We start from the raw sequence: 13,714 nt of genomic DNA, 5'->3' as shown, positions 1-13,714 counted from the left end.
TAAAGTCAGGTGTTCACAGCGTTGACGCATTTGTATTGATCAAGGGTTAGCTTTATCAGCGTGCATTGCCACACTACCCGAATTTCCTGATTCTCGAGAATGCCATGAAAGTTTGCACAGTATGATTAACAGCGTCTGTCCCTCCCGAATTTGTTTTGCAGGTACTCTTTGAGCACATCAAACTCTTCCATTGCCGCTCTCCTCTGTGCCCTTTACCCGCACTTCCCAGCTCACAGCACTGACAACCGGTGAGTCTAGTGATTTTCCTCACGTGATCTTCCTTAAGTTCTCTAAGGGGGTAAATTGATTGTGTTTTGGCTCCATGGATTTGTTTCCAAATTAGCTTTATTCTGTTCTTCAACTTAGTTATCTCCCTGGGTAAATCTTTTAAAAAGTTTCTCTCACAAAATATTAAACCAGAAGGGAACTTTGGGCATCTGATGACTGATCAGTCTTCTCCCATTCTCCAGGCAACAGGACTGCTCTAAACCCAGAAGTAGGCCAGGGTTATCTTTAGGGAAAAACTCATCATGCAAAAGAGAGCAACTAAGAGAAGATGAATATGTTTTGGCAAAATTGTTTAGTTCCAAGAGAGGAATTTGTCTGATTTAGCGGCAATGTCTATATGAATTCTGTTTTTTCTCTCTTTTACATGAATGCTGAGAAGTTTTATATAATTGACAGAGAAGGGACAGAAAAGCAAAATGCAGCAAAGAATTAGACAATTTAGAAGTGGAAGTGAGCAGTAGAACCTCAAACATGTAGAAGCAGTCTGATAATACAAAAGCTCTGCATATGTTAAAGTTTTCGATATGTTTATAAAAAGGGGGGATTCCTTGGCAGTCTAGTGGTTAGGACTTAGTGCTTTCACTGCTGGGGCTCGGGTTCAGTCCCTGGTTGGGGAACTAAGATACAGCAAGCTGCACAGCATGGCAAAAAAAAAAGAAAAGAAAAATAATTCTTTCCTTTATGGCCAAATAATATCCCACTATATGGATAGACCCCATTTTGTTTATCCGCCAACCCCTGGCTCGAGCATTATGGGGAGCCAGGAGCCCAAAACAGCCGAATCTGCAGCCCCTCGGGGCCCCTTTGCCCTTGGAAAAAGCCTCTCGGCAGGTCCTGGCCATGGTCCTGGAAGATGTCGTGGCTGCCCACAGGGTGCCCCTGGTGCCCCAAGAGGAGATCTCCAGCCCACGGCACCGCAGCAAACGTCAGGATTCTGTCCGCAGCCAACCACCTGCCTCGCCACGCAGGCAGGCTACGTGGTCCCCACAGGCCAGGCCTTCTGACCCACTGCACTTATGCCGAGAGCCCTTGAGCCGTGTCCGTCGGCCCTCTTCCACCCTGAGGCGGCGATCAAGGACAACGCCTGGCCCAGAGGAGGGCCCTTCACAAAAGGTGGACCAGGCCCCCCAGCCCATGTGGGTGGTGATGCTAGAGGACATTGCCAGCTCCAGACCCCCAGCGGAGGGCTTTGCCAGTGAGAGTCCCTGCTTCATCGTCCCAGCAAGAAGAGCTGGGTCCACCAGCCAAAGCCAAAGGGACCTGGAACCCTCATTCCAGCCATCTGCCCTGTCTGCAAACCCTCCGGAGAGCACACCACCAGCCCCAGATCCTCTTCTGGAGCCCTCATCGACCCCGCCGCCATCTGGCGTTTTACGCCCCCGCCTCAGTCCCTGGGGCTTGGCCCCGCCTTCGATTCCGTTCATTCCAAGCAGGAGGGCTTTGCTGACATCTTCCTCACGCCCAGCAAAGCCCCCCGCCCTCATCACCCACCATGAAGTTGTAGTTGAAGATTGTCATGTCAGAGGCTGAGCAGTCCGGGGCTGCTGAGGGCACTGCATCTATCGGTCCCCGGCCCCCTATCTGCCAGTGGTGGGCTCAAGACCAGAATCCCCCAGCACCTCTCCCTAAGCCCTCTCTGGGCCGATGCCACTCCTGCCCTGGTCGGGACCCCCTGGCCCACCCCACCTAAGCCGGCCACGGCCTCGGCGGCGCACTGTGGGTGGTGGAGAGATGGCCTGAGCCCCACCAGCCCCTTGGCCCTGACTCTGGAAAGTGGTCTTCCCTCTTGGAGTGGGTGGAGGTCTCCTTCCCTCATCACATCTTGCTTGTCTACTGCGTCCACTTTTTCCTTCTTTGAACCTGCAGAACCCAAGTTGAGCTCAAGAGGAAGGAGCCAAGGGCCTCAGAAGACCAGGTGCTTTCAGACCCCAAGACCAGGACCTTGGGAAAGGCTTGCAGAAAGAACCACCAACACTTCCGTTTCCCTATGAGTTTCAGGCCTAGCCAATCTCTGTGGAGGAAGGGAAGAAAATAGCTCCTTATATCCCAGTGACATCCAAGGTGCTCCATGAGCTCAGCTGAAGGCACCCCCAGTGATCTGCCCAGAGAAGGTTCAAGAAGGGGAGCACTCCTTGTAGCAGTGAGCCATTGTGTAAAACTACAGCGTAAGGCAGAGACAGTAATGACAGAAAGGTAGCTGTTTATAAAAGTAGCCTGATCTGAAGTCCATAATTTAGTGATAGGTGGTGCATGAGAATATTGTTGTTAAGTTAATAAAACTCGGACAGGTGGTCTATCATTTGTCAGTTCAGGGAAGGGTTTTTTGAGTTGTTGAAGTCAGCTATTGGTTAGGGTACAAGGCTGCCCTCACATGTTGCTGGTCAGAGTATCAGCTATTTTAAACAAAGCAATTTGGTGATAAGCACAGGAACCTTTATGTAACTGATATGTATCGATTTTTTCTGGCCTTGATTGATTTTGTTTCTGGTAGATTTATAGGAGTGGGTAGATTTGCATGGGAAGAGGGAGGGAATTGATATAACTAAAAGAAAAGTAAATTTGAAGGCTTGTTTTATCCTTTTATGGGATCTTAAAATGTAATAGCTTTGTATGTGTTTAAATTCTAAAATATAAATTTTAAAGTTAAAAAAAACTTTTTTTGAAAACTCAGAAAAGCACACACACAGCAAGAAAAATGTTACCCATTAATGTCACCCATTAATTTTTGGTGTACTGTGTTCTGGGTGTGTGTGTATGTATTTGTGTACAGGGATGTATATGTAGAAGAGCTTTGCTGTCTGAGGAAAACTGTCATCCTTTCTTTCCCCCTGTTCCCTACCAAACCTTAAGAAAAAAAAAGAAAGAAAGAAGTAGATCCCGTAGAAGGTAAAAGGAGATGCCTGTGTTGAGCAGAAAAGGATTTGAAAACTAACATTATAAGTGATCAATTAATTACTAAATATTTTCATGTTTAGATAATTTTTACTTCCCTATAAAACCTCTTAACTGTGAAGACTCAAAGAATTCTTGGGTCAAGAGTTACGTGTCTAATTTTTTAAAGAGAATTTCTCCATTACTTTTTTTTTTTAACATCTTTTCTTCATTACTTTTTAATTGAACCTCATCGTCTTCCTTTAGGATTGCTGTCCTGAGAAGGTATCACTTGGCTCTGACTTGGTTTAACCCGTAGACCACAGCAGATTGTAGAGCTCATGTGCCGTCACCTGTTTTTTTTTACCACCTTTCTGTGTTTTCTCTGAGCAGGTATCACCTCCAGGCTCTCCGGCACCTGTATGTGCTGGCTGCAGAACCGAGACTTCTCGTGCCTGTGGATGTGGACACAAACACGCCCTGCTATGCCCTCTTAGAAGTGACCTATAAGGTAACTCTCTCCCCCGTTGTTGATTTGTAATTTTATTGCCACTCATCCATCTTTGCAAATCAAAATATTTTGAAAGTGGTGTCCTTTAAAAGATGACAATAGTGAGTTGAACTCATGTAAAAATTGAAGCTTCCAAAGTTCTTGTACATTCTGCCAGTCCATTCAGGCTCATTTGCAGTCTATGGGTGTAATATTTTAGAGACCATCAACTGCTCTTTTATCTTTAGAGCTTGTAGTTTGAAAATGTCCTTGTTAATTTACACAGCTGATAGCAGTGTTCTAAAAAATGAATTCTATTAGAATGATTCTTAGATTTGTTAGCAGAGTGCTTTAAAGCCCAGGGTTGTGTATGTGATGAGAGACCTTTGATTTAGATGTACAGACAGATTACAAGTCACGTATCCTTCCTTCAGAAAATTGTTAGGTACCTTCCGAATATCAAAACTGTGCTAGGCTCTGGGTTACAAAGTTGAAATGACATAGTCATTCTCCTTAAGGAAATTGTGATAATTGGAGGTTTGTGTGGGATGCAGGGGGAGTGGAGACGTGCTCCCATCCAGCATCTCTAGGGGTTGGAAGGCCATCATAGTAGACACGGTGTCTGGGCTGAGATTTGCCCGCTAAACCGGGCACGTTCCCAGCAGAGGAGACAACATGCAGAAACCCAGAGGCCTCGCAAGTGCAGAGCTTCAGTACTGCTGGCAGGTGAAGTGCGGGGCTCGGAGGGCTGGAAAGTGGTGCTAGCTCTGCAAAGGATTGTAGACAGTAGCCCTTCCAGACTTGGGTATCAGAGAGGATTTTGTGCCGTTTGACAGTCTGCCTACAAACTGCAGGGAAGGGGAAGTGTAGAGCGATGTTCTTTTTGTACTTCTCCCTGACTGTATGGTGAGCTGTGACTCTTCCTTTACATTTGTAAAGGGCACTCAGTGGTATGAACAAACCAAAGAAGAATTGATGGCTCCTACCCTTCTTCCAGAACTCCACCTTTTAAAGCAGGTAAGCAGGGTGTGAATAGGGAGATTTATCCAAGGGGTGAATTCAGCCGGAACAGCATAGCATTTAAAGATAGCTAAATAAAAGCCTCTGCTTTCTCAGTGTTTTATAAGAAATGGGAAAGCAGCGCAGGAGGAATAGTCCTGAGGAATAGAGAAGGTCTTTACTGGGGGCTCTTTACTGATGGCCGAGATGGCCTGAGAACGTGATTCACTTACATGTCCGTCTGGAAATGGGGCTTGTTAACCTCTCAGCATCTCTTTCTAGCCCATTTTATTTTTATTTCCTCTGAGAAGCATGGGTTTCATTTTATCAAACTAGCACTTTCCCAGCATTGGATTGACTGTTTACATTTATCTTGGCAGATTAAAGTTAAAGGCCCACGATACTGGGAACTGCTCATAGATTTAAGCAAGGGAACCCAACACTTGAAGTAAGTATATAGAATTTCTCAGATGTGTCTGTGAAGGGAATAGAAAAATATGGGAAGATATAAATTATAGATTGTTATGTAGAATGCTCCTTGTCACCCTTTAATGTCACCCAGGACAATATGTAGTGTTGAATAAAGTGGTCTGTATCTTTGAAACAGTTTGTATTAGAAAGTAAAATTTTTAATTTAGAAGTCAAATCCTATTTATATTAATTCATTGAGAAACTTGAAGTGACTTAAATTGGGACAGTAGTGGAATTGTCTTTTGGAGCAATAATGAAAGATTTAGTTTAAGAAAATGAGGCTGATTTACATATGTCTACAAAGGGAACTTTGTAACAGTTGGTGTTTGTCAGACACATCTTCTGTTGCATCTCTTTACCATTCTCTTGTTATATTGCTCTCATAAAATTGAGGTTATGGTAGATTACTTTTGGGCGGAAATAGTCTTATGCAAGTAATTACTTTGAAGAACAGAGAGTGTTAATAATTTTACACTTCAGTTAGTGTGTAAATTAAGTCTTTAAATTCCCAGAAAGTTTAACAAGCTTGTAACAATCTTTAAAGTACAGTCCTCATTTCTGTTTCTCCCAGACTATCTATATAGTAGCTGTTTTCTGTATTGTTCTGTCTGAGATTTGCAGCATCCTTTTCTTTTTGCTATAAACCAATCAGTAGATATTTAAGGGAGTATGAAGACATGTTAGATAAAATACCTCCTTTGAAGTCCACACTTGAGCCAATAGTCAGAATGACTTCTTATTTACCAGGTCCCGTGAATCTAGATGGCAGAGAAAAGCAGAACCTGATTATGACTTTGTTGTAGGGACTGATTGAGTTTAGACACAGTAAATAATCATATATCTTAGTGCAAAGTGGTGAAGACTTCACCTCATGCGAAGTCTTGTTTAAGACTTCACTTATTTCCCAATACTATTGTTGGGAAACACTGCATTCCCAGCCAACAACTGCCAGTAATACCTCATATTAAATTCATTCTTGTTTTCTTTCAGGTCAATTCTTTCCAAGGACGGGGTTTTATATGTTAAGCTCAGAGCGGGTCAGCTCTCGTACAAGGAAGATCCAATGGGGTGGCAAAGTCTGTTGGCCCAGACTGTTGCTAACAGGAACTCTGAAGCTCGGGCTTTCAAGGTAGTAATTGGTAAAAACTGAAGGATATTCTCATCTCAAGAAAAGAATATTTATAACTTTGTGTGATGATGGATGTTGCCTAGATTTATTGTGGTGATCATTTCTCAATATATACATATATGGAATCATTATGTTGCACACCTGAAACTAATCAACTGTTATATGTCAATTATATCTCAATTTAAACCCCCCCCCCCAAATTGAATGATGAAAGAGAATAGGTTCAAATCCCACTAGTCCACCCAAAGCATGTACTTCTGTGATAACATTTATGGTACCGTTTAGGTAGATCTGCTTTCTCTAATCATTGCATATTATAAAGGATGAATGACCTTGGGCCTGTTGGCTGTTTTCTGTGGCAACCATTATAAAATATGGGCCATCTGCCAGGACTCTAAGGATGATTTACGTTTAGTGGCAGGGACAGTCAGAATATATCTTAACAGTAAAAAAAATTTAGCTTAATAATTAATCCTCAAATCCATTAAGATTTACTTAAGACATGGCCCAAATAAAAGATTTTTGCAAGGTAGCACTTATTAGTTCTTATGACTGAGCCTTTATAATAGTTTCCAGGGAATAAATAGATACAGTTGACATCAGTGAATTTTGTTTGTCAGTATTCAATACGTTCTCTATGAAATACTTTTTTTTTTAAAGATTATTTTAGTGTGGACCATTTTTTTAAGTCTTTATTGAATTTGTTACAATATTGCTTCTGTTTTATGTTTTGGTTTCTTGGCCAGGAGGCGTGTGGGATCTTAGCTCCACCAGGGATTGAACCCACACCCCCTGCATTGGAAGGCGAAGTCTTAGCCACTGGACTGCCAGGGAAGTCCCTGTGAAATACTTTTGAAGGATTTTTGGGCAAAGTTTAACTTGAATTAGCACTGTTGCTTTGATTTATAAACTAGGGCCCATCTCAAAGATCCTAATCCAATTTATAAAGAAAACAGATAAGTTTAGACTTGAGTTTGAATGGGGCAAATTTATAAAAGTTAAAAGACACCTCCATTTCCTGCCTGCTGGGAGTTCAGAAGTAAACTGACTCTCGGTGGAAAGTGGTAATACCTTCATATTCCATTTTCAGTCTTGAAATTTGAGTGACAGTCCTCCTCACCCTTCCTTCCAGTTTTTTTATTGTGGTAAAGCACACATAACAAAAAATATAGTGGCTTAAACCTTTTAAGTGTATAGTTCATTGGTACTAAGTACATTCATAATGTTGTGCTGCCACTCCCACCATCCGTCTCCATGACTCATTTCATTTTGCAAAACTGCAGCTCTGTCCCCGTTAACACTAACTCCCCATTCGCCCTCTGCCCAGCCCCTGGCAACCACCATTCTGCTTTCTCTCTCTCTGACTTTGATGACTCTAATGACCTTATGACAGCATTTGTCTTTTTTTGAGTGGCTTATTAGAGTGATAATCTTTTTTCCTTACCTTTTCAGTAACAATTCTAGTTTCTAGTTTGCCTTTCAGTTCGTTAAGGAAGGAGAGGGAAAGCCTTTTTTGGGTGAGTTGTGTAAGAAGCACCTGTTTTGATAAATCAGTAGCTCACGGTAGCTTGTGCAAAAAGTTTCTTAAGGTCTTCCCTGGTGGTGCCGTGGTTGAGAGTCCGCCTGCCGATGCAGGGGACACGGGTTCGTGCCCCGGTCTGGGAAGATCCCACATGCCGCGGAGCGGCTGGGCCTGTGAGCCATGGCCACTGAGCCTGCACGTCCGGAGCCTGTGCTCCGCAACAGGAGAGGCCACAACAGTGAAAGGCCCGTGTACCGCAAAAAAAAAAAAAAAAAAAAAAAAAAGTTTCTTAAAACTTCTCAGCAGAACAGGTTGACGAAGCTCTAGCAAGTTTTACCTTGGGTGTTTTGGGAACACTGTGAGAAAAAAATAAGGTAGGTTATAGGTGCATGCATTACAGTTTGAGTAGTAATGAAAAAAGTCTTTATTATCTCACTTATGCTTGTTTGTTTATTTTTTAGCCCGAAACGATTTCAGCATTCACTTCTGATCCAGCACTTCTGTCATTTGCTGAATATTTCTGCAAACCAACTGTGAACATGGGTCAGGTATATATTATGTGGTTTGCTAGACTTTGTTGTTTCTATCTGTGGACCACCAAAAAAACCTAAAATATCCGTATGTAGCTCTGATATTGATAACATGCCTCAGGCACATTGGATGATTTTTGTTTGGCAAGCACAGATTTTTCATAGTCTAAAACTATTAAATTCAGTAACTTCCTACCTTGATAGAAGAAAACAACTTATAATTGCTAAGACATTAGTTTTGATAGGTGATACTTTATGTCCATTCTTGTACTAATTCATGTTTTCAATGTTTACTACCCTTCTCTTGTTTTTACATAATTTTATTAATTTTGTTTTCTATTTGTTTTGTAACCCTTCTTTTTGTTGGTCATAAAACCATTCTCTTAAGGATTCAAAGGGTACTTGCTGGTAGATCTTTGATTTAATCCATCATTTCAGGTGGCAAGGACTGGATGTAGGAATTAGATGATCCAGGATTGATGGCCTATTGCCTGCAAGTGTATATAGCCTTGGGAAAATTTTTCAACCTCTTTGAGATGTAGTTTCCTTATTTCTAAAAGTGGGGTTATAATAGAACCTACCTTACCTTGTTGCTTTGAAAGTTAAGTGATATAACCTTCCTGCCACTTACTTACTGAATTTTCACTGTATATTGGGCACTCTGCTCAGTACTCTTTGTAAGTTTTTCCTTTAATTCTGACCCAGAGGGTAGGTACTTTATTGTTGTGGGTTTACAGATGGGGATACTGCCACTGAGAGATGTCACATGCCCAAGATCACACAGCCAGTGAGGGCTGGGGCCTGCACTCAAGACCACAGGTCTCTGGTGAAAGCCCACGCCTGCCCCTAACCCCAGCTGGACTTGCTGTGCAGGCTCCCCCTAACCTGTTCTGCTCAGTGTTTCTACTGCACCTTGGTGTGGTGGATCCTGGGCGCCCTTTCTGGATCCTGTTCTTGCCAGCCCAACCCAAGACATAGCTCTGTGATGTCCGGCCTGCTCATTTTACCCAGCGTGGTTCACTCCTCTCATCCACAGCACTTACAGCCTTAACTGTCCCATGGGACTTAATTTTGGTTATATTTCATTGGTGTTTAATATTGCATGCACTTTGATTTTATAAAGACCTAGCTGTTTTGCCCTTTGATATCATTCACTGCAGAACTTAAGAATGGGCCATAGTAATTGCTTTACAGTTGTTTTTTGAATTGATTTTGGAATATACATTGATGTGCTACAAAAAGGTTCTGACTTTCCACAGAAACAGGAAATTCTGGATCTCTTTTCTTCAGTGCTATATGAATGTGTGACCCAGGAGACCCCGGAGATGTTACCTGCATACATAGCAATGGATCAGGTATGGTTCAAAAAACCTATTCCAATTCTGATGAGATTTATCTTGTACTTCACATAACATACGAACAGTGAGGTAAGATTCTCTCTATATCCATCTCTTTAGTTTCTCATTTGCTTTTAGAATTTTAAAAAAAGAATCCCTATCAAAGTTGAAAGCTCTGTATAGCTTAGAGTTTATGATGACAAGTGGGGTTACTCCAGGGGTTCGCCTCTTCTGGCCTCTTCCTCTGACAAGTAGAGGAAGAGCACGTTCCCTTCCTTTCTCCCCTAGCATCCTCATGTCTCTTGCCTTCCTCCTGATAAAGCCTCTTCGTGGAAAAGATTATGCAAGTGAGCAGTAAGTGAACAAACGGTGCCCTGATGATAGCAGTAGTGTACAGTTACACCTGCGTAATTAAGCTCGCAGAGGTTACAGCATCAGCATGTGGGGATTTAGGGAGCTGGAGTTCATTTTTAAATTTCTTTCGTGTTATTGTTGTTTTAAAAGAGCCTAAAAGGAGTAATGCAGAAGATAATGCTCAACAGCTTTGCTAAAGGATCGGACTAATTTATTCACTTTAGGTTATTAGTAATAAATATGGCTTTTTAAATAGTGTCATATCTTTCAGACTCAAATTTGCAGTTAAACTAAGCCAGTAGTTTTCTAACTTGGCTAAAATTTATCTGGGAAATCTTAACAATTCAGATCCTCAAGTCCTATTCCATAGTTACTGAATCAGAATTTCTGAGATGAAGTCCAGGATCTGTAGTTTTAAACAGCCCTTCGAGTGACTGTGATATAATGAGTTCACAGATGAGAATTTGGGACTCAGTGTCTAAAGTCAAAGGAAGTAATCTCTAATGGAAAAATAATCTCTACTGAAAAACTGAGTGGGAAAACACAGGAGATAATTCCCCAAAACCTGTGTTAAGTAACAATCTTAATTAAAAGGCCAGTTCCATTGTAACCGAGTAGGCCTAGAATGCCATTATTGTCAGGTATCCACCTTTTTGGTTGATAAGTATGAATACCTGATGTCCACACTGGTACTGCTTCTCACAGTATCTCTCTATACAACAGCCAAGTAATGAGTTGCATTTTTTAGTTGCTGGCTGAGAGTGTGTTCTCTTTTGACACTCTGAACCTTCTTCACCCCTTGCAGTTGTGGGTGTGTATCTAGAGAAGAACATCCCTTCTGGTTGCAGCCTTGGTGACTTTGCAGATGGGTCCCAAGAACAGCACTATCAATAATACTTTTGCCTTCTGACCCCTGGAATCCCTGGCCTGATCCTGGCCATGTCATTGTACCCAACCTGGGTTTCCCAGAGGTGACTGGCTGTAGACCTATTGGTCTTCATTTTTCAGAGCCATTGAGCCAAGAATGAGCTCATTTGCCTTTGCTGTTTTTTCACCTGAAAGCTGTTCATGTTCATTTTGAAGAGAGTGGGCCATGTATGTAAACCCAGTAGGGGGCTCCTCTGTGGGGCAGACTGCAGCAAAACCCAGAATGGGCTCCCCTCTGCCCTTTATTGATCTTATGAGGCACATTTAAAAAATACTCTGGTATACAACTCTGAGGAAGTGACAGTTGCATCTTTACTCTTTCATTAAGTAGATTGCTGTTTCTCTTTTCTCTGCAAGGCTGTAAGAAGACTGGGAAGAAGAGAAATGTCCGAGACATCTGAACTTTGGCAGATAAAGTTGGTGTTAGAGTTTTTCAGCTCCAGAAGCCATCAGGAGCGGCTGCAGAACCACCCTAAGCGAGGGCTCTTTATGAACTCGGAATTCCTCCCTGTTGTCAAATGCACTATTGATAATACTCTGGACCAGTGGCTACAAGGTAATAACAGCATTGCGCCCTTTGTGTTTTTAAGCTACACTGGGACTCAGGTGTTTCTGTTTTGACCTTTTTTTTCCATTGGAAAGCAAGATAAGTCTGAGTACAATCCCGAATGGCTATAGATGTAGTTTCCAGTTAGATGCATTACATTGATTATCTACTTTAACTTCTTTAACAAATATATTTAACTCTGCTTTATAAGCCACGGGGAGAATATATATACAGCATTTTAAATACCACTTGACACTTAGGAACTTGTTTTATTTTTTCTAACATCAGATCGTGTTCCTTTCCAGTGCCTCTCTCTTCTGTTTCTTAGGGGTGCGGCCTGTCACCTCCCTGAGGCCCTTTTTTCTGCCTTTACCTTGTGTACACTGAAAACTTGATGTGGACTTAGAGTGAATGCTTCTTTTACCAGTTCTGTGAGTCAGTCAGTGAGGACCTGGGGCATATGTAACTGGCTTTCTGTCAGCGGAAGCACTGCCTTGTGATTGCAGGGAGACTGTGAAATTACTCCTGACTGTGTAGAAGTAATCATGGGAGGCGAGTGATGGGGCCTTTTGATATATGGAAAGCTGTTTGATGTGTAATATATGCCTGAAATTGATTTTTAATAGTTAACCCCTTGATCTTTTCATTCTTTTCAGTTCTAATGCTTCCAGTATGTATCTGACAGCAACTTGCTTTGAGTAAATACTAACTCTAGTGGTATCAGTAGGAACAGTTCCTAATTCTGTAAAGTTGTTAGTAACTGGTAGAACCCAGGAATTCGAATATAATTATGTTTAAAGCTATCTGCGTGTTCCACTACACCTGTCTGAGGCTCCGCTGCCTGCCCTGCCCCAGCCACCGGGTGACTGATGCTCCCAGGTCCCAGCTGCTCTTGCTTTTTCTGTATTTTAGTTAGACAAGAGATGGGAGTGAGGGGGAGGTGGAGGAAGGGGGAAGAACGTTAGTTTGAGCCTGTCTTCACCTGGCTTTAGAGCCGGGGTGGGCTCTGCCCAGGCACTGGAGGTGCAGGGGAGGAGGAAGAGGGAGACCCACTAGAAGCGGGGAGCCTGCCAGGGCCCCTCCCCAGAGGAGGGAGGTGAGGGTGGAGGCGGGTGGGGCAGTGGTTTTTGGCAAACATGAGGGGGACCCTTGCCTCCCTATTTCCCATCTGCACCCATCTCTCCCCCGATATGAATACGCTATTTGTTTCTTTAAAAAAAAATTCCAAAAAGATTTAACTGTAAACCAGATTGTGAGTGATATATATGGAAAACAGCAATTTCAAACTCCCAGTGTTTATGTTTAACACCTGCATGTGCTCTGGTATTTCTTCTTGGTATTTGAAAGCTCGTGCAGTTTCACAATTTCTAAAAATATGATAATCGTTTTGTTCTCATGTTTGGGAGAAAAATACATGTTGTTTTATAGGTGTTGATGTTCTTCTTTACTTCAATTTAGTGTTTGATCACCCATAGCAGACCCTTGCTGTTGATAAGAAATAAGTCCTCAAACCTTTGCAGATTCTCTGATTTGCATGTTTCATATAATGTGATGAAGCTTTGGCAGTGACTAGAGCGTTCTCTAAAACAGTGCCCTGAATTGCTTTCTCCTCACTGCTGTTTAGGGCATTGGTGGTGGTGGGTTACAGCGTTGTAAGTAACCTTCACCAGCTTTGACTTGCCACTCTGATTGCCAAAAATGTGTATTTATTTTTTTATTTAAAAAGAACTATCACTTTAAAAAAACTCTTGGGCTTCCCTGGTGGCGCCGTGGTTGAGAGTCTGCCTGCCGATGCAGGGGACACGGGTTCGTGCCCTGGTCCGGGAAGATCCCACATGCCGCGGAGCGGCTGCGCCCGTGAGCCATGGCCGCTGAGCCTGCGCGTCCAGAGCCTGTGCTCCGCAACGGGAGAGGCCACAACAGTGAGAGGCCCGCGTACCGCAAAAAAAAAAAAAAAAAAAGCCTCTTAAGTATGTGGTCTCCCCTCACAGATACTATTAGCTTTGGGGCGGAGAACAATAAATTAAATGACGATGCAGAGGCCGTGTGACAGCACTGGAAACTGTCATTCATATTTGTGTCTCAGTGAAATCACAGATGAATATATGGACTTTTAAGGTGGCTCAGTAGTAACCCAAACTATAGCCATGAAGTCTGGAAATGGAGCAGACTGATCATATTGTGTACATGTTTTGTGATTTATCTCCTCAAATGGATTTTAATTGAACAAAGAAAATGGGTTTAGAGTT

The 13,714-nt window shown here is 42.5% G+C and overlaps 1 protein-coding gene and 1 pseudogene across 6 annotated transcripts in view; both read left to right on the top strand.

The window, feature by feature from the left end:
* ANAPC1 (anaphase promoting complex subunit 1) overlaps positions 1-13,714 on the top strand; it is a 176,114-nt gene that overhangs the window by 79,233 nt on the left and 83,167 nt on the right. For 4 of the 5 annotated variants that reach the window (XM_079940043.1, XM_079940044.1, XM_079940045.1 and 1 more), the window contains exons 39-46: positions 162-248; positions 3,553-3,670; positions 4,589-4,666; positions 5,029-5,096; positions 6,110-6,248; positions 8,232-8,318; positions 9,560-9,655; positions 11,276-11,474. In XM_079940043.1, the coding sequence (XP_079796169.1) occupies positions 162-248; positions 3,553-3,670; positions 4,589-4,666; positions 5,029-5,096; positions 6,110-6,248; positions 8,232-8,318; positions 9,560-9,655; positions 11,276-11,474 (872 nt within the window). Of the gene's footprint in view, positions 1-161; positions 249-3,552; positions 3,671-4,588; positions 4,667-5,028; positions 5,097-6,109; positions 6,249-8,231; positions 8,319-9,559; positions 9,656-11,275; positions 11,475-13,714 lie in introns of those variants that run through there. The other variant, XM_079940046.1, reaches the window with a different exon arrangement.
* On the top strand, positions 705-2,323 carry LOC307196542 (proline-rich protein 14-like; annotated as a pseudogene). The gene is made up of 2 exons: positions 705-738; positions 1,001-2,323. The product of its transcript is annotated as a proline-rich protein 14-like (transcript).

Source organism: Stenella coeruleoalba (assembly GCF_951394435.1).
Source record: "Stenella coeruleoalba genome assembly, chromosome: 13".
Taxonomy (NCBI): Eukaryota; Metazoa; Chordata; class Mammalia; order Artiodactyla; family Delphinidae; genus Stenella; species Stenella coeruleoalba.
The sequence above is the reverse complement of the archived record's forward strand: the minus strand, read 5'-3'. Positions and strand labels throughout refer to the sequence as shown.